The following is a 25,008-nucleotide window of genomic DNA, read 5'->3' on the forward strand; positions in this document are numbered from 1 at the left end:
TCGCTGGGGTGGGTGGGAGTGTTTCAGGGCAGGCACAGCAGCTGTCAAGAGGGAGGATGGGCAGTGGTGTCTGGGAGAACAAGAAAGCTATGTGGCTCCGGAGCAGGGGTCCTGACAGGAGGGCCCTGCTGATCTGGAGCCACCGCACAGTATGTGCTCTTGCGCTCTCCGTGTGCCCATGGCAGTCCTGCTGCTCGGCTGTGGGAAGGGCAGGTGGGCAGTCAGGAGAGGCATGGGGCGGAGGGACAGGCGAGAGAGGGCACTGGGTCAAATCACATCCTCGCTCCTCCCCACTGCCCTATCAGCGCCCAGGCCAGCAGCTCTGCTGGGTGCGCAGCTTGGCCGCGGGCCTTCCTGTAGCAGCAGGCCCGGAGGCCTGGCCTGTAGGAGCTGTTCAGACAGCAGAGCAATGACCATCTCCAAGGGAGGAATGAACCTCTTTCTCAGTTTGAGTGGTTGGTGCCTCCTTGGGCCCCCAGGAAGAGGCTCAAGGTGCAGGCGGCACACAGCCTGCCAGCCCACCCATACTGAGGAGAAAACAGCTTGTGGGAAAAAGGCATGGTACACACATGTAACCCCAGCAGTTGGGAGGCTGAGACAAGAGGATTGCAGGTTGGTGGTCAGCCTCAGCAAGCTAGTGAGGCCCTAGGCAACTTAGTAAGACCCTGTTTCAAATAAAAAATAAAATAGGGCTGGGGGCTCAGAGGTAGAATGCCCCTGAGTTCAAACCCCAGTACTGCCCCGGGCCACTGGCCTGGGGCAGCAGGTCTCCATGCCTGTGAGGCCACACAGGATGCTGCATCTCCAGGCACCCTAATTGCTAGGCCACTGGCATCCACCAAGCATGTGCTATGCCCAACACTATGCCCCCTGCCTTAGGGATGTTGGGGCTCTCCTCAGCTCAGGGCTGCCCTGAGACCAGGAGCACACACCCTCCTGGTCCTGGAGGGGCTTCCCGAGGAGGGCCCTGTCTGGTATGGGATTGGCAGGGCCCATGGTTATGGGTGTGCTGTGCACCTGTGGGTGCACCCATATGGGTGAGATGGCAGTGAGTAGAGGTGAGGACAGATGTGTGCATGTGTGTGCCAAGGTGTGACAGTGAGTCCAGCAGTAGAGGCCAGTTGAGATGTGCAGGAGGAACAGAGGACCCTGTTGGGACCAGGTTTTGCCCTGAGCCTGGGGCTTGCTAGGATTTCACCAGAGCATATGGATGGTACCTCAGCAGCCTCCAGGAGGCAGGAGGGGGAGGCTCCAGGAAAGATGGGGAGGCTGGAAGCAAGAAGGGAAGCAGGAGGAAAGGCCAGACACTGGCCAGTGCTTGTAGTGGGTATAGGTGCAGTGAGTTCAGTGCTGGGATCTGATAGGGGCTGTGGGCATGGCCACAGGGGGCACGGCCAAGGGTCCCCAGGCCTGAGTTTTGGGTCCTGGTGGCTTGAGGATGCACACCTCCTGCTGGCCCGGCTCATCAGGATTGGCATGGTTGAGGCTGATGGTTCTGGGCCCAGCTCATCAGGGTAGGAAAAAGTTTTTCCTAGTGCTGTGCCTGCAGAGTCCTCAGTGGGAGGTCTGTCCCCACACAGGGCCTGTGGGGAAGGGGCAGTCAGCGCTGGGCCTGGGGAGGGGCTCTAAGCCAGCCTTGGCTGCCAGTGGGGTACTGGTTTACAGACCAGGGTCACCCAGTGCCCAGTCCCACTGTCCTCAGGGAGGGGAAGGCTACTTGGGAGGTCTTTGCCCAGCCCCTGCTCGGTGAGCTGAGGCTCAAGGGTGCCTTCCTGCCTGCCCTTCACACCCTGGGAGGGGTACATGGAAGCAGGTACCCAGGCAGGCAGTGGGGGTATTCTAGAGTGCCCCCACAGCACTCTGTCCAGGCCCAAGGTGAGTAGGGGCCTCAGGGTTGGGGGGAGATGCCTGGGCAGCTGGTCATTTCCACCCTGCCAGTGCTAGGTGTAGCTGGCTAGGCCTGGAGTTTAGAGTTTCCTGATTAGGCAGCTTTCATGCTCACCCCAAAAGAGATCCCCTCCCAGAGGCCGCCCCACCCCAGTCACCCCCAGCCTGTACCTTCCTCCAGCTGCCACTGTGAGTCCCCAGCATAAGGCCCCAGCGTGTCCCAGGCTGAGGAGGAGGGCTGAGCACAGGGAGACTCCCACAGATACCTCACTGTGGGTCCTGCCCTACCTGTGAACCCTCAGTGTGAGCCTTCATCCCCTCTGTTAGACCCCCCCATCCCGTGAGTCCCCAGCTTCCTGTTCCTAGCCCCTTCACCCTTCCTTTGAACCCCCTTCAATTACCTGCCTTTCCCACTACATCTACCTCCTTCCTCCAAACTCCAAAGTCCTTGACAGCTGGGCATGGTGGCACACACCTGGAATCACAGTACTTGGGAGGCTGAGACAGAAGGATCTCAGGTTCAAGGCCAGCCCCAGCAACTTAGCAAGCCTGATAAAATATAAAAATAAAAAAGATTGAGAGTATAGCTCAGAGGTAAAATATTCCTGGGTTTAGTCCCCAGTAACACACACACACACACACACACACACACACACACACACACACACACACACACCACACCACACACCACGAAAGATGAAAGCCTGGACTTCCCATTCCTCCTCAAGCTGATTCCGACTGTCTACTCCAGGGCCAGGGCCAGATGAGGTCCTGATGGTGGCCTCCTGAAGACACGCCTTCCTCCCAAGCCCTGACACCCTCCCCAGTCCCAGACACCTAGGGGCACTCCTTGGCCAAACCGAAGGCCCCTCCACTGGCACAGCTTCTGAGCAAGAGTTCCCTTGCATGACAGCCCCAGCAGCTAGATGGGCTGTGAGTGCTGGGGGCCGCTCCCTGATGTCTGTATCCTTTATCCTGCCTTCTTTGTGTGTGTGTGTGTGTGTGTGTGTGTGTGTGTGTGTGTGTGTGTGTGTGAGAGAGAGAGAGAGACAGACAGACAGACAGACAGACAGACACACACTGGGGATTGAACCTTGGGACATTTTACCTCTCATCTACGTTCCCAGCCCTATTATACTTTTTTTTTTTTAATTCTGAAATAAGGTTTGGCTAAGTTATCGCGGGTTTGCTAAGTTGCTGAGGCTGACCTTGAAGCTGTGATCCTACCGTCTCAGTCTCCCAAGTACTGGGATTACATACATGTGCCATCATGCCTGGCTTCTTTCTTTATCTTAAACATTTTAGGTTTACAGAAAAGCTGAGAAGAGAGTACAGAAGGTTCCCATTGAACCCCCAGGTCAAGCCCCCCATGGTTCATGTCTTGTTTTAGGGTGACACACAGTAGACCCATCACAGTGGACCCATATCCATGCACGTGTCTGTTAGCCAAAGGCCATACTTTATTCAGATTTCCTCAAATTTCCCCTAATGTCCTTATTCTGGCCCATGCAGGACCTCTCCTGACACTTGGGCACCTCTTGGCTGCCCCTGGGCTACTGGGTTGAGTACCACCCAGGTGTTTTGTAGGACATCCTCTGTGGAGGATCATCTTGTTTTGTTGGGGTTACAGGTTTTGGGAAGAAGACCAAAGGGTGAAGAGCTGTCTCATAGATGGCTTTGATGCAACACATCCCTATGGCATGGGCCTGGGTCACCTGGCCAGGCATGCCAGTAAAAGTGTGATTCCCCTTCCACATTGTCCTCTGAAACAAGGGCACCATGTGCAACCCACAGCAGTGGGGGCAGAAGCAGCTCTTCTCTTCTGGAGGAAGTTCTTACCAAAGGGGATTGCAATTTCTCCACACTGGGGAACAGTCTCCTCTCCTCTGGATATTCGACCAGTCACTGATACCTGTACTTAGAACCTGAAATCCAATCCTTATTTAATTTTTTGCCCAAATTGATGCAGCTCGAGACACTGGGGCTCTTTTGGTTAGCTGTGTCCCATCGACATGTCCCTATCAGTGTGTGTGTGTGTGTGCATGTATGCACCATCCTCAGCACACATATGCATGTGTTTAAGCACATCCTTTCTCTCTAACACTTAGTCTACTTTGGATTTAGTTGTGTATATCCTGTGCTCAGCTCTCAAATCAGCCTTCTCCAAGAACTCCCAGTTTCTCTTATTGGGGATGAAGTTAGAAACCAACAACTGGAGTCCAGGTGTGTTCTTTCTCCTTGGGTTTTTCTGCACTTGAGCCCTTGCATGTGACAGGACAAGCACATATATGTATGTGAATAAACCCATGTATTTCCACCTTGTACCTATAAATTCTCTCTGTGAGCCAGGCACAGTGCCTCATGCCTGTAATCCCAGTACTTGGGAAGCTGAGACAGGAGAATTGCAAGTTTGAGGCAAGCCTCAGTAATATAGCAAGGCCCTCAGCTACTTAATGAGACCCTGTTTCAAAATAAGCCTCCCAAGTACTGGGCTTACAAGCATGTACCACCACACCTGGCTTGGCTTTGAACCTGTGATTCTCTTATCTCAGCCTACCAAGTTTTGAGATTAAAGGTATGCACCACCACGCCCGGCTCCCTGTTTCAAAAAATAAAAAGAATATAAAATAGGACTGGGGGTATAGTTCAGAGGTAGAATGCCCCTGGATTTCATCCCCAGTATAGCCAAAAAAATTTTTTTAATAAAATAAAATGGGGGAGATAGAATGCCCCTGTATTTAATCCCCAGCAACACACACACACACACACACACACACACACACACACACACACACAAATAAATAAACAAAACTAAAATAGGGCCAGGAGTAGCTCAAAGGTAGAATGTACTTCTGAACTGGGTTCAATCCCCAGTTTTTTTTTTTTTAAATCTCTGTGAAACCACTTGCCTTTCTATCCAGCTAAACACAATCTCAACCTAGTGTCTCCAGCTGTGATCTGTTATCCCATGGAACAGTCCAAGTACATGGACAGTGTTGTCTGAACAGGAACCTATCCCAGTGTCCTGGAGGCCCCTGAGAAACAGACTGGGGCAGGGCCTATGATATGTGTGTGTGCATATACATGTACATGTTGTACAGGAGCACAAGCATGTGTCATGAGTGTGTGCTTGTGAGTGTGCGTGTGTGGCAGGGCAGGGCAGGCGGCAAAGGTCCCTGGCGGTAGTTGTCTTGGGCACAGCACAGGGGGCCGTAGGACCCAGGCGAGGGACGGGGGCCAGGATATCCAGTACTCAGGCCAGCTGAGACCTGGCACTCATCCTAGTCAGAAGTCACCAGAGGCCAGCAGGGGCAGACCTGATGGGTGGGCATGAGGGGGTTCCAGTCAGTTTCTACGAGCTCCCAGGGAGGGCACAGGGGAGCCCTGACAACCTGCAGGGACAGAGGCAGCCCAGGCTAGGCTGTGCAGGGGACAAGTGTGGCCAGGCTTGCTGATGGGCCTGAGGTGGGTTTATGGGGGAAGCCATGAAGGATGAGGTGTTCAGGAATGGGAGGCTACCTTGAAGGGGAGATTGGCATTTGAGCCTGACCTTTTGTCTGGAATTTGAGGTGCTAGGCATCCAAGTGCTGGTGCTGGGAAGGTACTGTGGCCAGGAAAGTTACAGGCCAGACGTATGGACTTGGGAATCTACTACATAGGACCCTGAGGCCAGCTGGCCCTCCCAGGCCTGCTACAGGAATGCAGCCTCCCAAACTAGGCTTGCAGAGTAAGTGGCCATGACTGTGTGCACACATGCACATGAATGACAAATGTCTTCCTAGGACAAAACACCATCACTCAGACCCCAGGACAATCAGTATGGGGCTAAGCCATAGCCGCTCTTGATTGCCAACTACACATGTGAGCATGGAGACCCCAAACTTCATTCCCAGTGGCAATCAGCCACGCTGATCCTCTGGTGGCACAGGTCCTGGGTTGGAGCCGGGGCTAGAACCAAGGAAAGGGGAATTGGTGGAACTCCTGGAAGGACATCAGGTCACCTTCCTCCTTGTCTAGGCTGCCTGAAGCAGGATGGAAAGGGTGGCCCTGAGGGGTCGGGTGTGCCAACTCTTGTATGTATGTGTGTGTGTGTAGACACGTGCGGATACATGTGGGGTGTGTCTGCATTATATCTGGTGAATGAGCCCACATGCTTCAGGGTACATTCATGTGTGTATGGGAGGGTTTCTGCATTTCTGTGTCTTAGTACCTGTCTCCATCTGTATGTGCACACATGGATGTACATTTGTACATGCATGTGTGTTTTATACATATGTACATGTGATATACATCTCTGTATCTGAGTGTATGTGTGTGAACATGTTGATGTGCATGTATTTACATGTGTGTGTCTGTAAATGTGCATATGCTTTGTATGCATATATGAAAGCACACATGTCTGTGTGTGCATGTGTATGCACACAGGTGTGTATGTGTTTGCATATGTACGTATATGAGCACACATGCATGCGTCTGTGTATGAATGTGTGCGATACAGGTACCTGTGACTGTGTGCATACATGTGTGTCTGCACATGTGCGCATGTGTGATTATTGTGTTTTACATGTGTGCAAATGAGGATGTGTATCTGACTGCTCATATGTGAGTGTGTGTGTGGCCTCCAGGGGGCTGTACAGATGTAAGGAAGTGGGGCCACTTCCTCAGGAACCCCCGCTGCCCCCTCTTCCTGGCCCAGGGGGAGAGGCCCCAGCTCTATAAAGCAGCCAGGAGCCCCGCTGCTCTGGTGCGGGTCCACACCTGCCAGAGCTACCTCAGAGGCCCTTCCTGGGGAAGGGGGCCCGAAGTACCACTGTTGGATGCTCAGTGGACTCCTGCCCCAAAGCTACCCAGAAGCAGGTACTGGCCCTGGGGGCAGCCATGGGGAGGAAGAGTGGGCATCAGGGAGCTGCAGAGCCCTTTGGGGTACATGCCTGCCCAGGGCTCAGCTGGTCTGGGACATGGCTGTCTGAGTGTTACAGATGTCCAAGTGTAGCCATGCACCACCATGTCTGCAGCCTCACTGGACACTGTCCTGCCTGGGCAGACTCTGGCTTCACCTTGCCCCCAGCTGCAGACAGTCCAGAGGAGCCGGAGCTGGGGCTGGGTGAGGAGCCCCAGATGGTCTCTGGGTCCTGGAAAGGGGGCAGTCAGAAAGCTGGGTATAGCAGGAGCTGTGAGGGGCTTTGGAAGGATAGGGTCCTTTATGGGGTCAGAGACCTCCCATTGCTGCTGGGCAGGGTGTGGAGGGAGACAGGGCAGGGCTGCTAGAGTCCGGAGGCCCATAGGGCTGCAGGGAAAGGGAGGGAGGCTGCTGGGGCTGCAAGGGAAGGGTTCTGGGGGCTGGTGGAGCCTCAGAAGCTGTGTGGGCTGGGAGCCACTGGGGCTGCAGGAGAGGGAAGTCTGGGGCTTCCTGGAGCTGTAGGATCTCTGAGGGGCTGTTATGCCTTTGAAGGACAGGGAGCCGAGGGGTGTTTGAGGGAGGTGTGGGGATGCATGGTACTGCAGAGAAGTTGTCCTGGGGGCTGCTGGGGCTGCAGGAGTTCTGAGGGGCTGGAGTGCTGGTGGGTCTGGAAGGGACTCAGGCTGATGGGACTGTAGAGGAGGGGCGCTGTGGATGCAAGGAAAAGGTGCTGGGGGCCATGGGACCTGGATTAAGACCCCCGCCCAGCCTTGGTGCTGAGGTAGGGGTATGGCTTCACAGCTGCAGGCTTTCCTGGGAGTTTCCTGGGAGTCTGCAGTTGTAAGGCTCTCCCTGAACCCCATGGGCAGTGACCCGCCCTGCGGGGTGCTGGCTTTTCCAGTAAGGAGCTCCGGGGGACCAGAGCTGCTTCACAGAATTTAGCTGGGAGGCTGTGCCTTTGGCGGTCCTCAGTGAGCTCTGATCACCTCGGCTCCCAGCTGACTGCCTCCCACGGCTGCAGGTCCTGCCAGTCCGCGCCCATGACCAACATGAGCTGGAGTTTTCTGACGCGGCTGCTGGAGGAGATCCACAATCACTCCACCTTCGTGGGCAAGGTGTGGCTCACCGTGCTGGTAGTCTTCCGCATCGTGCTGACGGCGGTGGGCGGTGAGTCCATCTACTCCGATGAGCAGTCCAAGTTCACTTGCAACACGCGCCAGCCGGGCTGCGACAACGTCTGCTATGACGCCTTCGCGCCCCTGTCACACGTGCGCTTCTGGGTCTTCCAGATCGTGGTCATCTCCACGCCATCCGTCATGTACCTGGGCTATGCTGTGCACCGCCTGGCGCGGGCCTCCGAGCAGGAGCGGAGACGCGCGCTCCGCCGCCACCCCGGGCCCCGCCGCGCGCCACGGGCACACCTGCCGCCTCCCCCTGGGTGGCCGGAGCCCGCTGACCTGGGCGAGGCGGAGCCCATGCTGGGGCTAGAGGAGGAGGAGGAGGAGCCAGGGGCGCCAGAGGGCCGGAGTGACGAGCGCACAGAGGAGGCGCCCGCCAAAGGGGTGGGTGGGGAGAGCAAGGTGGCAGGGACCCCGGTCCCAGGCCCGTCCGGGCAACATGACGGGCGGAGGCGCATCCAGCGGGAGGGTCTGATGCGTGTGTATGTGGCTCAGCTGGTGGTCAGGGCGGCCTTCGAGGTGGCCTTCTTGGTGGGCCAGTACCTACTGTACGGCTTCGAGGTGCGGCCCTTCTTCGCCTGCAGTCGCCAGCCCTGCCCACACGTGGTGGATTGCTTCGTGTCGCGGCCTACTGAGAAGACCGTCTTCCTGCTGGTCATGTATGTGGTCAGCTGCTTGTGTTTGTTGCTTAACCTCTGCGAGATGGCGCACCTGGGCCTGGGCAGCGCGCAGGACTCGGTGCGCGGCAGCCGCGGTTCTCCAGGGCCCGCAACAGGCCCTGCGCCACGCCCACCACCCTGCACCTTCGCGTCCTCCTCTGCAGGCCTGGCCTGCCCGCCAGACTACAGCCTGGTGGTACGTGCTGCCGAGCGCGCCCGCGCCCATGACCAAAACTTGGCCAATCTTGCCCTGCAAGCGCTCCGCGATGGGGCAGCGGCTTCAGGAGACAGGGACAGCATGCCCTGCCCTGGTCTCTCTGCGGCCTCCAGGGGGGCACCCAGGGCGGGCGCCCCGGCTTCTGGAACAGGCAGCGCCACATCTGGGGGTACTGTTGGGGAGCAGGGCCGGCTGGGGGCTCCTGAGCGGCCAGGCGCCAAGCCCAGGGCTGGCTCTGAGAAGGGCAGTACCAGCAGCAGGGATGGGAAGGCCACAGTGTGGATCTGAGCCCCAGGGCGCGCTGGAGGAGGGCCACATGCGGGCCTCTCCTGGAACCTGCTCCCGTCCCCTTGGGGAGGGCCTGGGAGAGGGCTGAAGGAAAGGGGCACTGGCTTGGGCACCTCCTGGGCTGGCATGGGAGGGGGAGGCCTGCCTGACACTCCTGAGGGTGGCATAGCTGGGGTCCAGACACTGACTGACTGCCCCTCCAGGGCCATCCCTCCAAGATGCCCACTGCCCAGGCCTCCATCCCTCCCCTCCTCGCTCCCTTGCAGCGACCCACTTGCTGACTTGGGTACTGGGCAGGATATTTGGGCAACCGTGCTTGTCTTCACTCCCAGCACTTCTTTTCAGCACCCTCACATGCTGGGCTGGGGCAATCCCAGGCCTCCCTTGCCTAGAAGGAGAAACCAAGGCAGTCCAGGCAGATGTTCCTGTATCCACCCTGGGCTGTACTCATCTCCTGGCTCCTTTAGATGGGGCTGGGGCTGGACAAGATCACTTCTTCTCTGAGCCTTTGTGACAACCTGGTACAGACCCTTCCTCTGGGTCTTGTTGTTCCACAGACATCAGATATACCTTGCAGATAAAGTGGTCAGGGGTTGTGGCTTGGCCATGCTCTGGAAAGAGGGCTCTGGGGAGTCTGCCTATGGCGTCTCTGTGCTTTCCCTAATTCAGAGCTAGTCTCTGGAACAAAGGAAATAAATAAAACTAACTTTTGTTTATAAACATGTGTGTGTACATGTCTGTATATGTATGTTAGGGTTAATTGCACAAGAGTAACTATGCATGGGTGTGTGTGCATGTATGTAAGCATGCATTTGTGTGCACAAGTGTCTACCACTGGCTGCCAAGTGAGATACAGCTCTGTTCCAGGCTGGCTGGGAGATGAGGCCTCTCCCTAGGGACATGCAGGAAGCAAGGTGGAAGACCTGCCCCCGTAGGTCATCATCACACACACCATGGTGCCACTGTGTGCCAGGCGGTGTGTTGGGATGGGGTTGGGGTTCAGTGGAGCACACAGATGTCCAGAAACAAAGAACAGTCAGGCGCAAGGTCATCCTGCTGCTCTGTGGACCGGCAGAGTCCATCTCCAATCCTGGTGGTATTGGGAAGCTGGCCAGAGCTCACTATGGACCCCAGATGATCCTGCTGCCTCCAGGTCCCCCTTGGCTACAAACCCCTCTCCCTGTATCCCTGGGCTAAGTCCTGGCTGATCCCAGTCTAGCCTCAGCCTGACTCTGACAGATGCCAACTTCAGGGTTAGTTTCTTTCCTTCCTGGGACCTACCTGGCTGATCTCTGGCCCCAAGGGAGCCCCACCCCATCCCCAAGTGAACCCAGTCGCCAGCTGACCTGTACCCCCAGGTGTGCCCCACCCTCAGATGGCTGTCCCCAGATGGACTCTAACTCCTGGGGAGCTCTGCCATTAGGTGAACCCTGCTCCAGGAAGTTGTGCATAGCAATGCTAGATATGGAGCCTTAAGGAGAGGGCAAATCTCACCCAGAGCAAGCATTTCCCCCTGTGAAAACTACCCGCCATCATCTCTGCTAGGGGAAGGGTCCATGCCACAGGCCTTCCCAGGTTTGGAGCTGTGCTGCGTGAGGAGCTATTACTGGGGAGCAGGGTCTCTGTGGTGGGAGCCACGGTGGTAAGCCATGCCTGAAGACACGGCTCTAGCCCTCCTCCACCTGTAATCTAACCATGGCTTCACCTGATTGAATGAAGCTCAGCATTGGCTTTCCTCAGTCTACCAATTCAAAGGCTAATCTCATGGGGAAACACTCTAGACACATCCAAAGCAAGTTTTTAAAGATTTATTTTTAATTGGCACACAGTAATTATACATGTTTATGGGGTACAGTGTGATAATTGGATAATGTCTACAATGTATAATGATCAAGTCAGGGTAATTAGCATCTCCTTAGTCACCATTTCTTTGTGTTGAGAGCTTTTGAATTTTTCTCTTCTAGTTCTTTATGAAACAATTGGTGTGAGCTGTAGAAGTGTGTGTGTGTGTGTGTGTGTGTGTGTGTGTGTGTGTGTGTTACTGGGGACTGAACCCAGGGGCATTCTACCTCTAAGCTATACCCCCAGCCTGGTTTCTTGTTTTTTTTTTTTTTTGAAACAGGGTCTCACTAGGTTGTTGAGAGTCTTGCTATGTTTGAGGTTGTCCTTGAACCTGAGATCTTCCTGTCTCAGCCTCCCAAGTACTGGGATTACAGGCATGCATCACCACATTCGGCTCAGAATAATGCTTGACCAGGTATCTGGGCACCCCATGGGCCAGCTGAGTGGACACAGTGTTAATCATCACAGGCTGAATGACCTATGGTTTGGGAAACCTCAGACTTTTAGGTAAAGAGAATACAGCGTGCAGTAGCTAAATCTACACCTACATGTCCTATTACTTTTGCTTCTCTGGCAATCCTCATCAAATACACATCCCCTCAGCCAGGGTCTGTTCAAAGGGCTCCCGTGAGCAAGGGAAGCTGCAATTGGGGCTCAGTCTGCTCAGGCTGCCATAACATATATGACACACCAGGTACCCTACACAGCAGAGCCCTATCTCCTCATGGTCCCGAGACTGAAAGTCCAGGGCCAAGGCATGGGCAGGGCCATTCCCTCCAAGGCCTTTTCCCATGGCTTGCAGATGGCAGCCACCTTCTCCCAGTGTCCACATGGTCATCTACTCTGTGCTGTCTGGATCTCAAATCAAAAGGGCTGGCTTCAAGTGGCACAGTGTTGTGTGAGGCCACGGGTTCAATCCTTAGTAACACACACACACACACACACACACACACACGTTACTTAGCTACTTACAAACAAACACCTCTCCGTGCCTTACTCTCTCCACTTGTTGCCTGAGGTGGCCACAGGGTGTCCAGCTGAGCCTGGACATTGCTGAGCCAGCCATCACTGTGACCAGTCTCCCTCCCCGCCTTCCAAGCCCTGGCACGGGCGGCAGGGCCAGGGACTGGTGGGCCCACCCCTCTCCACAGCGGGCATGGCTGGGGCTGGCCATTCTGGAACAGGATCAGACAGGAATGGCCTTCTCATCGTACCTCCATCCGTTTCCACAGCCTCAGCCAACTGACTGCTCAGGGGTTTGCAGAGGGCTGGGGTAGAGAGGAGCATGTCCAGAGACACCCCAGGATGGGGGCAGCTCCTTTCTCCTTCCTCTGGGAAGGGAGGAAGCCATCAGGAGGCAAAAACAGGAAACCATTACCACCCTGGGAAGTGGGGTCTGGGAACCCGCTGGCCAATTTTCCAGCTCTCCCACCCTATTGACGGCTGCAGCAAGGCCCCTGGCCAGGATGGGCCCTGGGTTCAGTCCCCTGCTCATTCCATTAGGGACAGCAGGCCAGGGCCGTGGGGCCATATGGGGGGACTGCTGTGCAAAGGGTTGGCAGGCTGGTGCGGAGGGGCCAGGAAGGCTTCCTAGGGGCAGGACCCACAACTGTGGCCACACCTGACACTCAGGAGCTGAGCCTTCCATTCTATTTCATTTGAGTCCATTTGTGCTTGAGCCAGGGTGGGCTTGAAAGAGATGGCACTCCACATTCCATTGGGGCATTCCGCGTTCCAGCAGGCGGATGGGCTACACACTCGCCCTTCCTGCAGTCTTGCACGGGTGGAAAGCCAATTCCTCTGCTGGGGCTGGGACTGGCTGACTTGAGGCCTGAGGAACATGACCTCCACCCCCTGGTGTCACCCCGGCCACTGTCATCCTGCCCAGCGTCCGCTTTCCTTGCCGAGGTCACCTCAAGGTGCTGGCTCACATTCTGGCTGGAGGAGAAGGGCAGCCAGCCAGCATGTGCATTCCACATTCCAGCCTGGCTGGTGTCAACGAGGATGCCCGTGGCCACAGGGGACTGAGGCTGGGAACCAGGTGGGGCCTTGGCCAGCCCAGGCTCTGCCCTGGCTGGAAGGGGTCCAGGGCCTCACAGGGTTTGGGGCAGATGAGAAGGGCCTTGAAGGCCAAGTCTAGGGACTGGGGCCTGATCCCAGCAGAGGAACCACATGCTCAGGCCTTCTGTGGGGATCTGCCTGGGCTGGTAATTTGTTGATTCTCTCAACATTAACTGAGCCCCTAGCACACTCAGACATTGCCTCATGCTCCAGAGACATGGCAGTGAGATATGGTAAAGACTGGCCCAACTGTGGTTAAGGTCCTGTACCTGCATCTGGGCTCCTCCATGTGCCTCCTACAAAATCCAACTTTAGCAAGAAACCCCACCCTCAAAACCCAGCCACCCTGGATATCTGACCGGTTCCTCAACTCCACCTCCAGGTGACCTCTGGACCCTCTGCCTTCAGGAGGAATCCTGTCTGGTGGGTTCTGCCAGAGTCCTCCTCACCCATGTCTGTTCTCAGTCATCATCTGCCCATGGACACACCTGCCCCTTGACTATCAGTTCCCACATGTCCACACTGGGCCTAGAGTGAAATCTGCCCCCCCCCCACCGACAGGGACCAAATGTGGTGGTCCTGTGCCTACCACCCTCAATAAAGGCTTCCCTTGGTGTTGTCTCAAAAAGTACCTTAAGAAACATTTTCTGTAACAGCTACACAAAAATCCTGCCTGCCTGGGAAGATCACAAAGACATCTCAGAGGAGCAGTCTTGGGTGCACTGAAGGCTAGGTTAGGACCTGAAGGCTGTGGAGAGCAAGGCATGTGGAGTCCAGGAGGCTGACAGGTTGGGGACAGCTTGGGCCAGGAAGTCTGATGCAAATCCACCAGGTCTCTGGGCCACCCACAGCAGAGGAGAGAGCCCATGCCTGGGGAGGCAGCCCACACAGGGTCCCACCTCCCTGGGGCACAGAGATGTTGCTGCTCACGGCAGTGCAGTGGTGTCTGCCCAAACTGTTCCTGCATTCAGTTGAGAGGACACCCTGGGAGGATGGACCTGGGTGCTGTGGGTAGGGAGTGGGCTTGGCCTCCCACAAGACACTGGAGAGGTGTGACCATCACAGTCACATCGGGGATGCCAGCTGGGAAAGGGCCAGGTACCGGCTGGGAAAGGGGCAGGTACCGAGGACATGACTGCATGGTGAGAGGGTACAGTGCCTGGGTGTGGCACACTGGTGGAGGTCAAAGGATGGGCACTGTCCTTATCTTTGGGAGACACTTGGAGATGGAGCACCTTGCATCTGACATCCCAGTGGTCCAGCAAAAATAACAATGGCAGAGAAGGACAGATAAAGCAGAGGCAGTGATAGGTAGACAGAGGGTGAAAGGAGGTGACTCTTTTACAACTTCAGTAGGATGGAAAATGTGAGATACTAGGGAAATGGGTGTGCAGTGGGCTGAAGGTTCACATCCCACCTGAGAGGTGATGGGGTCACAAGGGTGGAGCTTCCTGATGGCTTAGTGTCTGTAGAATATGAACCGCAAAGAGCCTCCTGACTGACTCTCCACCACTTGAAAACAGTGAGAAGGGTCTTTCTTTTTGTACCAGTATTGGGAAGAGGTTTCAAAATGTATTAATGTACCAGTATTGGGAAAGATTTCCAATCTTAAAAATATATCCTTTGTAGTGAAGAAAGCCAGGGGCTGTTGGGAGAAGGCCGGCTGATTTCTCCATGCATAATTAGCAAAAGAATGGAAGGAGCCAAGGGCCTTTTTACATTTCTGAAGAGAGCCAGAGTTCCTCAAGGATGAGAGGAAATCCCAGATCCTGGATGGATCCCGCTGGGCTGGGCTGGGCTGGGCTGGGTTGGAGACAGTGGATACCTGGGCTAGGGCAGCACATCTACATATCAAAGGACCTGCTGCAGACTTGGTCAGGATGAGAACACTCAGCATGCAGGGACTGTTGGTGAATTCGCTCGAATCGCCAACCCCCTGTGCCATTTCTGAATGGCATGGGGCTTTAACTGTCATCTGTATTTCTATCTTTTTAATAAACTTCTTTAAATATATTCAGCAAGAGTCCAGGCTGATGTGAATTTACCATTAGCTCAGGACAAGAACCTGTGCTTTTTATCTTTGTGTGGTTTTGTTGGGGGAATTATTTCTCCCCTCACACACACACACCACAACATATTTCACTGTAACACTTTTGTTGTACTGGGGATTGAACCCAAGGGCATTCTACACAGTCCAGTTTTACTTTTTTTTTTGGTGGTACTGGTGAAATGGGGGTTTCTTGAGAGGAAACCCGGCGTTTCCTTGAGATGAAACGGAGTTTCCTAAGAAGGAACTTCTTACCGGGTTCCTTTCTACTCTAGAGTCACCCGAACCACGTGCCCTCAGATGCACTCTGCCTTCTCTCAGGGCCAACACGAGAGAGAGAGAGAGAGAGAGAGAGAGAGAGAGAGAGAGAGAAAACAAACAGCTCCCCAAAATGGGAGGGGGTCCCGAGAGGGAAAAGGCCCAATTTGCCATCCGACTAAGGCAAAGGCCTGATCATTTGCGACCTCTTTTGGTTAGGGTGACTTTAGGAATTCTGGGAAGCAGCTCTCAGGATTTGCATAGGGTATTCTCAAGTCCTTTGAAGGGGGGGTCTCATCTCCTTTCATGCAGTAGGAGTGTCCGACTTGCTCTGTGCTGGTTCCTGGGTTTGTTGATTAGTAAACAGATGGCTTTGTGAAGCTCTGGCCTTCTTATCTCTGAGCCTTTGGAATTTCAGATATTTGTCACCCCTCAGGAAACTCAGGAAATTCAGGAAATTAGCTTTTTCTACCGAGGCCTTTCCCTATCTGCCTATTTTCTTTCTACCTCCTCACTGAGGTTTCTGGAAACCCTTCTACCTCTGGGCTATACTCCCAGACCTATTTTATATTTTATTTGGAAACAAGGTCTCTTAAGCCAGCGAGTCTGGCTTCAAACCTGTGTGATCCTCCTGTCTCTGCCTCCCAAGCACGGGGATTACAAGAGTGCACCACCACGCCCGGCTCAGTTTTACTTTTTATTTTGAAATAGGGTCTTGGAAATTTGCTGAGTCTCACTACATGACTGAGGCTGGCCTCAACCTTCAATCCTCTAGTCTCTGCCTCCGAAGTACTGGGATTACAGCTGTGTGCCACCATGGCTGGCTGAGAAGGGTCTTCTATGAGCCAGGAAGCAGCCCTCCCCATATACTCATCTGTCACACCTTGAAACTGGACTTCAGCCTACAGGGCTGTAAGCCAAATAAACCTCACACCCTTTTGTTTTTTTGGGGGGTGGCTGTATTAGTTACTGAACCCAAGGCACTCTACCACTTCAGCGCTTTTTATTTTACTTTAAGATAATGTCTCATTAAGCTTTCCAGGTTGGCCAATAAAAAAGGACTACTACTGTGAGACTCCACCTGCATGAGGTCCCTGGTGCCAGCAAATCCTGACACAGGAAGCAAACCGCGAAGTGGGTGACACGGAGGTCAGAGATGGGTGACCACGGCTGCACGGCAGTGTGAATGTGCTCAGTTCCACTGAACTGAAAGCCTAAAACAGGTTAAGACGGTAAATTTTATACTGTATGTATTTAACCACAGTAAAACAGAACCTATGCTTTGGGATGGGTCAGGGCCCAAGATGGGCTTTGGCCTCGCAATCCACACGAGGGGCGTGGCCAGCGCGCTGATGGACAAGTGAAAGCCCCTCCCGTCGCGCTTCGCCCACCCCTTCCGCACTCCCGCCCCGCCTGTGACCCCGCCCCTTCCTCACGCCCGCTCCCTCTAGCCCATGCACGCTCTGCCAGCGAAGCCCGCCCCCTCACGTACGCCCCGCTTGCGCGACCCACCTCCCCGCCCAAAGGCCCACCCCCTATGAGGGGTGCGCGGGCTCCTCCCGCGTACACACCGCCCTTCCACTCCGGCCCCGCCCCTCACGTACGCCACACCAGCTCCCCGCCCCTGGGCTCAGCAGCCGCCGCTAGGGGCCGCTGTGGCACCCTCCGCGCCTCACTCGTGCCCAAGATGGCGGCCGCGGCGCTGCTCCGGGGGGCGGCTGCAGGGCGTGGCGGCTCGGCCTGTCGCTGGCGGCTGCCCGCGGCCCCGAGGCGCCATCTGGCCCATTGCTCTAGCCGTCTCAGCGGCAACTACGCCGACAGTACGGCCTGGGCCTGCTTCCTGTTAGACGAGCGCGCCCTGCTGCGCGTGCGCGGTCCGGACGCGGCGCCCTTCCTGCTGGGGCTGCTGACCAATGAGCTGCCGCTTTCGGGTTCCGCGGCCCGCGCGGCCTACGCCCACTTCCTGAACGTGCAGGGTCGCACGCTCTATGACGTCATCCTGTACGGGTGAGCGCGGGCGGGGGTGTAGACCTCCGGGAGGGGCTGTGGACGCGTTGGAACGCGCCTGGGGAAGGGTAATTTGGGGAGGAAGGTTGGCCACACCCGGAGAAGGATGTGTTAGACATCCATGGAGGCTGCCCATGAAGGCCGAGCTAGGTATCCAGCAGAGGGTGCACTCAGGAGGCCAAGCTAGACACCAGGGAGACCTGTCTACACACTAGAGAAGACTTACTAGAGACCCAGCTAGGTATCTGGGCAAGACTCCCAGGGAAAGGCAGACAGATGTTCTGCATGATATCTGCAGCCCTGTCCCCTGGAGACACTGGGCGTGTCCGCAGAGGGTTTTAGTCTTCACAGCCGGGTGGGTATCCTCAGTGTCTGGGAGGACGCCCGCACCCTGCCATCCGGAATCCCCTGGCCTGACTCCTGCAATGCTTGACTTCTGCGGCGTGGTGGATGGGGGAAAGCTGCCCCAAGGTTGGGCTCCCGACCGGAGTTTATTGTCCTGTTCTGCGCACCAGAACCTAGACCTCGGGAGAATAGTGAGGTTGGAGGTGCCCAGCAAGGAGGGGTGGTGGTGATGGTCAGCTTGGGTAGGCATTTAAGGCAAGGCGGGTCCCATCATAGAACACAGGGACTTGCCTAGGAGCTCAGGGTGCCTGTCTGTTGTGGACCCAGCTCCAAACTGACCCTCCCCAGCCTCTATGGCTTCTGTTCCTGCCTTTCAGGGCGCTGGACCTCCCTGGCATCCATATTGGCTCCTGCACCTGTCTGCCTAGGTCACTTGGACCCTGCATCCCCTCCAGGACAGACTCTGGGTCTCCACCAGCCACTGTCTGCCCTGTCCTATGTTAGGTCACTCCTTTCCAGGCGGTTCTGACAGCCTGGAGGCCTGAGGGGCCCCTGTGATGTCTGGGTGATCACCTTCCTCTTGTTCTGCACTGGCATAGCCTGCGTCCCTCCCTCTCCCTGGGCCAGATGCTAGCCAGGCCCCTACTGAGTTTGGCTCCACCCTCCATCCCCCTTTTCTCTCTACCTGTCCTTCCCCTTAGAGGGGAAGGTTTCACAGGGACTCTGTCAGCTAACTTCACTGTGTGTGTGTGTGTGGTACTGGGGATGGAACCCAGGGGCCTTCTACCTCTGGGCTACACTCCCAGACCTATTTTATATTTTATTTGGGAAGAGGGTCTCTTAAGTCAGCTGAGGCTGGTTTCGAACCTGTGTGATCCTCCTGTCTCAGCCTCCCAAGTGTGGGGATTATAAGCGTGTGCCACCACGCCCGGTCTAACTTCAGATTTTTAAAATAAAAATATGTATATGATGTGTGTGCCTAAAAACCCCAATAATAGCTAGGCATGGTGGGGTACACTTGTAATCCCAGTACTTGAGAGGCTGAGACAGGAGGATTGCAGGTTTGTGGTAAGCCTCAGCTACTTAGTGAGGCATTCTGCAACTTAGTGAGACCCTGTTTCAAAATAAAGAATAAGAAATAGGGCTGGAGATACAGCTCAGAGATAGAATGCCCCAAGGTTTCATCCCCATTACCACACACAAAAAAGTGCCAATAATATCAAAAGGGTTATGTTGGAAAGTAGTGTCCCTCTGTCTTCCCTCTCAGTACTGACCATCCAGAGGCAGATTCCTTCCCTTTGGTGTGTGCGTGGGGGTGGTGGTGGTGTACTGAAGATAGAACCCAGGGTCATTCTACTTCTGAGCTGCATCCCCAGCCCTATTTATTTTTTTATTTTGAAACAAGGTTTCACTAGGTTACTGAACCTGTGATCCTCCTGTCTCTACTTCCCAAGTACTGGGATTACAAGGATGCACTACCAAGCCTAGATGTTCCCTTCTCTTTTAACTTTTTATTTTGGAATAATTGTAGATTCACTGCCCTCTGGGGGTCTCATGTAACCTCTCATCTCTCATGGATATCTTCTTGAGTGTGGGAAGCATCTGTGGTCCCTCCTTCCACTCTCTCTTCTCCCAATCACCTCTCCTTAGGGCAGCTTGCTAGTTACTTTTTTCATCCTGGGCTCAGCAGACACTCAGTGCTTGTCTGTGAGCTAGTGCCACTCTACCTGAGCCCATGGTCTGCATGATCTGTCTGCCTCCGAGGATGCACCCTGCGGCAGTGTGTGTGGCTCTCAGATCTGCTCCCTCTAGCCAGTTCTGCAGGAGCGACCTGGTGAGTCCTGGGCCACTTCCCTGTTCTCTGTGGCTTGGTCCTCACAGTGTGCTTCACGTGTACTTCATGAGCTGGCGGTGAACTGGGGCTCCTGCCCTCTCTTGAGCACCTCTGCCTCTCTCCCACAGGCTCCCAGAGCATGAGACGGAGGCACCAGGTTTCCTCTTGGAGTGTGACAGCTCTGTCCTGGGTGATCTGCAGAAGCACCTTGCACTGTACAAGATCCGGCGGAAGGTTGCACTGGAGCCACATCCAGAGCTCCGTGTGTGGGCGGTCCTGCCCGGTGGTCCCCAGGTTGGCAAGGCCGCACCGCTGCAGGAGAGGACAGAGGACACTGCCATCCTCCTCCGCGATCCCCGGACTACATGCATGGGCTGGCGGCTCCTCACTCAGGGTGAGGGCCCGACCTTGGTGCCCATGGGCCAGCTTGGGGACCTCAGGGACTATCACACACACCGGTACTTGCAAGGTATGGGTGGGACGGACGTGCTGGGCTGGGGGAGGGCAGTAGAGAGGAGTGGGCGTGGGCAGAAGGGTGGGCCAGAAAGTATACCAGGATATCCTCATCTCCCTCTGGTTTCTGATCCCCACAGGTGTCCCTGAGGGGGTCCGGGACCTGCCGCCGGGGTTGGCCCTGCCACTAGAGTCCAACCTGGCCTTTATGAATGGCGTGAGCTTCACCAAGGGCTGCTACATTGGCCAGGAGCTGACATCCCGCACCCACCACATGGGTGTCATCCGCAAGCGGCTCTTCCCAGTGCGGCTGGCTGGCTCCCTCCCTGCTGGTGGTGTGGACCCTGGCACCGCAGTGCTCACTGAGTCGGGACAGGTGGCCGGCAAGTTTAGGGCCGGCCACGGGGACGTGGGGCTTGCCCTGTTGCGGCTGGAGAAAATCAAAGGTCCTCTCCACATCAGGACCTCGGACAGCAATCAAGTGGCTGTGACTGTGTCTGTGCCAGACTGGTGGCCCGCAGCCCCCAAGTAGCCCTGGATGTCCTCAGTTCCTGCTGGCCTTAGAGTTGTTGGGGTGTCTCTGGCCTCTTTCCGAGGTTTTCTGGTCCATCTGCTGTGACCTGCTGAGTGATCCCCATGTCCTGTGGTGGCCATATTGAAAACAGCCACCTGGGAGAAGCCCTGTGTGTCTATGGCTGCCTGGAGCTGTAGATAGGCCCAGCTACCATGATGCTTTCTGTGGAGGTCCCCCCTCCTGCAGCAGGAACCCTCTTGGGAATGGGAGGGCAGGGCCTCTTTCCACCTGTGTGCGGTGCTGGGCCCCTCTTGGACCAGACCCAAAGAAAGTTACTCATGGGTCTGTGGGCCAAAGACAGAGGATGTGTCTATATCCACTGGGGCAGTTCATTGGGCCTTGTCCCCACCTGAGGTTGGTGGGCCCTGGGATTCATGTTGCTGTGCCTACTTTGTTTTTGTCTGTGGTACTGGGGATGGAACCACTGTACCTCTGAACTACACCTTCAGCCCTATTTTATTTTTTATGTTGAAACAGGGCCTCATTAAGTTGCTGAGGGCCTCACTATATACTGAAGATGGCCTCAAACTTGCAATCCTTCTGTCTCAGCCTCCCAAGTACTGGGATTACACACCTGGCTGCTGTGCTCACTTTGAAACATGGGTCAGTGTGGGAATTATAGGTGGTCATCCTTGTGTGGAGAGGGAGAAACACATTGGACCTCAAGGGGTGTGCATCTGTGTGGTGAACACTGCTAACTGCACATGGGGATCCCTTCCTACTGCATCTCTATGTACAAGGTAGCTAGCTCTGCCCTGGTAAGCCCGTGGTCATTTCACTGGGATCCCAGCCACCCAGCCCCTCTTCCCCAAGCCTCCAGGAGGACGGGGTTGCTGGGCTCAGGTCCAGGTAGGAGGAGTTTCTGGCAGACTCTTCAATGTGCTTTCAGAAAGGGAATGATCTGGCATTTGGTGGGGTGGGTACAACTTTGAACTGCCAGCTCCCTTCTCCCTGGCCCCACTGTGGGTCTCACTCCAAGGCCTAAGGGACTATTAAAGTGTGTCCTACAAGCAGCTGTTTGGAAGTCTGCTTTCATCGTAGGTGGAAAGAGGCTGTGCTTGGTTTTGGTTGTCTGGTAGAATATACACAGGGAACAGCTCTTCCTGGAGAACTAGCAAATAGGAGATCAAATAAATCTGGGCTGAGGTGTAGTTCAATGGTAGAACTCATGTGCTAGGCCCTGGATTCTTTTTTTTTTTTTTTTTTTTTTTTTTTGAGGGTCTGGGGATGGAACTCAGGGAAATTCAACCTCCGAGCTATACCCCCTGCCCCGTTTTTTTTTTTTAATTCTTTTATATTTGAAACAGGATCTCACTAATTTGCGGAGGGCCTCACTAAGTAGCTGAAGCTGTCCACAAATCACGATCCTCTGGTCTCAGTCTCCCAAATGCTGGGATTACAGGCACGCACCACCAAGCCCGGCAAGACCCTGGATTTTATTCCTAGCATCACAAGAAAAATAAATATTTTAACAGAGTTATACAAGACCAGCAAAAAGTCTCAAGGGCTGGGCTAGGGAAACCTGCACAGCCATCCTGGAGCTGGAAGGAGCAGGTGTGGGGAGTTGGCGGCCACAGGGGCTGGAATCCAAGGTGGGTTCTGAGCTGAAATACAGTGGTTCGGGAGGAGGGTGGGAGAGTGGGTGGAGAAGGATCTGAGCGTGTGCTTGCTGCCAGGTCACAGGATAGCTGCCCTTGGCAGCGATGGTATGGACGCCTTGGGGGCACAGAAACTGTCCAAGTCTGAGCCTGTGCAGACAGGCCCTGCCCTGGGTGGGGCAGCCATGCCAAGACCGTAACAGCCACAGTGACCTCTCTCTTTCCTGTCTGTAGGCACATGGCATTAGTTTTATTAAGTATGGGGGAGATGGCAAGGGCAATTTTGATAGGAGAGCTTTGTGCTCTGAAAACCTTCCGAGGCACAGGGTTGAGGCCTCTGCAGGTGTCCCTGCCTTTCAGCTCCGTGGCTGCTGCTGCTTTCGCACTGACATGGAGACATTTGATGAGGATTGGAGGACAGTTCCTCTCGGGTTGCAGTGGGGCATGTGGCCAAGAGCCCAGAGCCAATGCTGAGAACTTGGCTGTCTCTGGCCCTGGTAGGATGTGCCCATGGAAGGAGGATCTTTACTGTGAGCTTACAAAATGCTCGGGGTGCTGTGTCTCTCAGGAATCCCAGTGTCCTTCAGGAGCCTGGAGGTGTGTTCCAAAGACCTGGCCAGGGGAGGGGAGGGAAAGGGAGCCGGGATAATGCTGTCTGCAGAGAGAGAGGCGCTGCTGCCTGTGGTCCATCCCCTGAATCAAGGCTCTCCAGGTATTGGGATCTCAGAATACTTGATTTTCGTTGAACAAATATTTGTCTTCCATGTTCTATCCCAGCATTTTGGAAAAGAAGTACACACTGTTAAAGTGCTTTCTTCATTGACAAACCAAATTGATTTCACAAAAGGGACTGGGCTTGGCTTTCAGGACCTCCAGGGTCACCCTGCATATTTCTCAGGGGGGTCAGCCAACATATGACCTTTACATTTGATGCCTACCAGTGCATGAACACGGCTTATTATGAAAGCTGATACAGATAATTGAGAAACTGTTGTCTGACTCTCCCCTCTGCTTTTTAGTTTGTTTTATAAAAAGCATAAAGCATGAAGTTCTGAGAGGCTGAGGGGCAGAGCAGAGCAGTGAGGCTTCAGCCAAGGCCCTGCAGAGCAGGGCAATTGCAGATGGCTGGTGTGAGTGGTTTCTGGGTTTAGAGCTATGGGGGTGTCTCCCAGAGGAAAAGGCAGAGATACTTTCTCCTGGGGTGCAGGGGTAGAAGAGCAGGCTCGGAGCTGGTTAGTTTGCATATCAAAGGCTCGCACCCCACTGGGTCTTCCCTTATCTCTAGAAAGTAACTAAGGGAGGGGAGGGAGATGTTCTCTTCAGTCGGAGTTTTTTTTTTTTTTTTTTTTTTTTTTTAAGATATCAAAACAAGCCTGAAGCCTATAATCCCAGTAATTGGGAAGCTGAGACAGGAGGATCACAGCTTTGTAGCCAGCCTTATCGATTTAGGCCTTCCGCAACTTAGTGAGATGCTGTTTCAAAAAATAAAATAAGGCTGGGAGTGTAGCTCAGGCAGAATGCCCCTGGGTTCAATCCCAGTACCACTAAAAGAAAAAGAAGTCAAAACATCATAATATATGGGGGGGGGTGTTATGCACACAATACAATACTATGAGCAAAGGCTAGCTGGAAAACAGAATCAAATTCACAAATATGATATTAGAGTTATCAGGCACATAATAGAAATATATTGAATATATTTTTAAAAATAAAATAGAGAATTTAAGACCATAGATGTCAGAACATAGAAGAACAGTGGTTACTAGAGGTCAGGGAGTATGAGTGAGCGGGACGGGGGCATGTATGCGCTAGGAGTCACAGCCCACGAAGAAGAATGAACTCTGCTCTGCTCCACAGAAGGGCAACTACAGGTGAGCTTGGGTGTGCTAGGGCAGTAGGGTGACTCCACTTAACAATGACATATTTGAATTTCAAAATAGCTAGAAGAAAGGATTTTGAAATGATAAAGTTTTATGCCTTTGTATCCTGGGTGGAGGCCCCAGGGCTGCAGTGTAGTCCCTCTGTGGGCCTTTTTTAGCCTAGATACCTGCCAAGCTCCTCCTTACTCCAAACTCAGGTGTCTGCTGATCTGCCCTCCACTCCTCAAATACTGTCATTTCAAAAATGTCACGTAAGTGGATTGGTAGTATGCTACCTCCACATGTCTGTCCTTTCAAATTCATTGTGATTCCCTAAAGATCCACCTAGGCTGAGAACCACTGGACAGTTCCTTCCTTTTCTGGGTGCGCGCAGGTGTATGCACTGCAGACTGTTCTTCACTGTTGGGGGCCAAGTTATGCCCCCTCAATATCCTGAAGCTGAAGTCCTAACTCCCAGGACCTCAGAACAGTGTACATGGCAGCGGGGCCTTCCAAGAGGTGACGAGGGTAAAGTGAGGTCATTTGGAGGCCTGGTGTCTTCATAAGAAAGTCAGGCCACAGCGGGTGACACAAGGACACAGGAGAAGGTGGTCACAGTCTGCAAGCCAGGGGATCGGCCTCAGGGGTGTTAGAAGTAAATTTCCATGGTGTTACAAGGAAAGACACATGTTCAGAAGTGACTTGCAAGGTACTTTTTCAAAAAGGGATCCTGTCACGAGTAAACTCAAGTGGGCAAGAATGTGAAACCAGAAGCCTGCTGTTTTTTTTTTTTAAATTTCTAATGTGAAGCTTCTGTGCTTCACTATTGGTGGGAGTGTAGATTCGTAATCATCACACCATTGGTTAGAGGGGAGGGGTGGGCACTTGCAATTTCCAAGAAATGCTAACTTTATAGAAGAATGTGAGTGCATACAAAGTTACAGAACAGTGTGTTACAAAATGGAACTTAAGCCATTCCTTTGATAGAAAATATCTATATT

At 54.3% G+C, this 25,008-nt stretch overlaps 2 protein-coding genes across 2 annotated transcripts; both read left to right on the top strand.

Annotated features, from left to right (window-relative positions):
• Nucleotides 1-7,827: 7,827 nt before the first annotated feature.
• On the top strand, nt 7,828-9,129 carry GJC2 (gap junction protein gamma 2; the record flags this gene model as incomplete). Its single annotated transcript, XM_080698826.1, has 1 exon — nt 7,828-9,129. One exon carries the CDS (start codon nt 7,828-7,830, stop codon nt 9,127-9,129), a length of 1,302 nt encoding a protein of 433 aa, XP_080554952.1.
• Nucleotides 9,130-17,024: 7,895 nt separating this feature from the next.
• Nucleotides 17,025-20,508, top strand: IBA57 (iron-sulfur cluster assembly factor IBA57; the record flags this gene model as incomplete). The annotated part of the gene is made up of 3 exons (XM_080698832.1): nt 17,025-17,344; nt 19,652-19,992; nt 20,117-20,508. The coding sequence occupies 3 exons, from the start codon at nt 17,025-17,027 to the stop codon at nt 20,506-20,508; spliced, it is 1,053 nt and encodes a 350-aa protein (XP_080554958.1).
• Nucleotides 20,509-25,008: the final 4,500 nt, after the last annotated feature.

The sequence above is a fragment of the Muscardinus avellanarius genome (genome assembly GCF_963383645.1).
Source record: "Muscardinus avellanarius genome assembly, chromosome: 7".
Lineage (NCBI taxonomy): Eukaryota > Metazoa > Chordata > Mammalia > Rodentia > Gliridae > Muscardinus > Muscardinus avellanarius.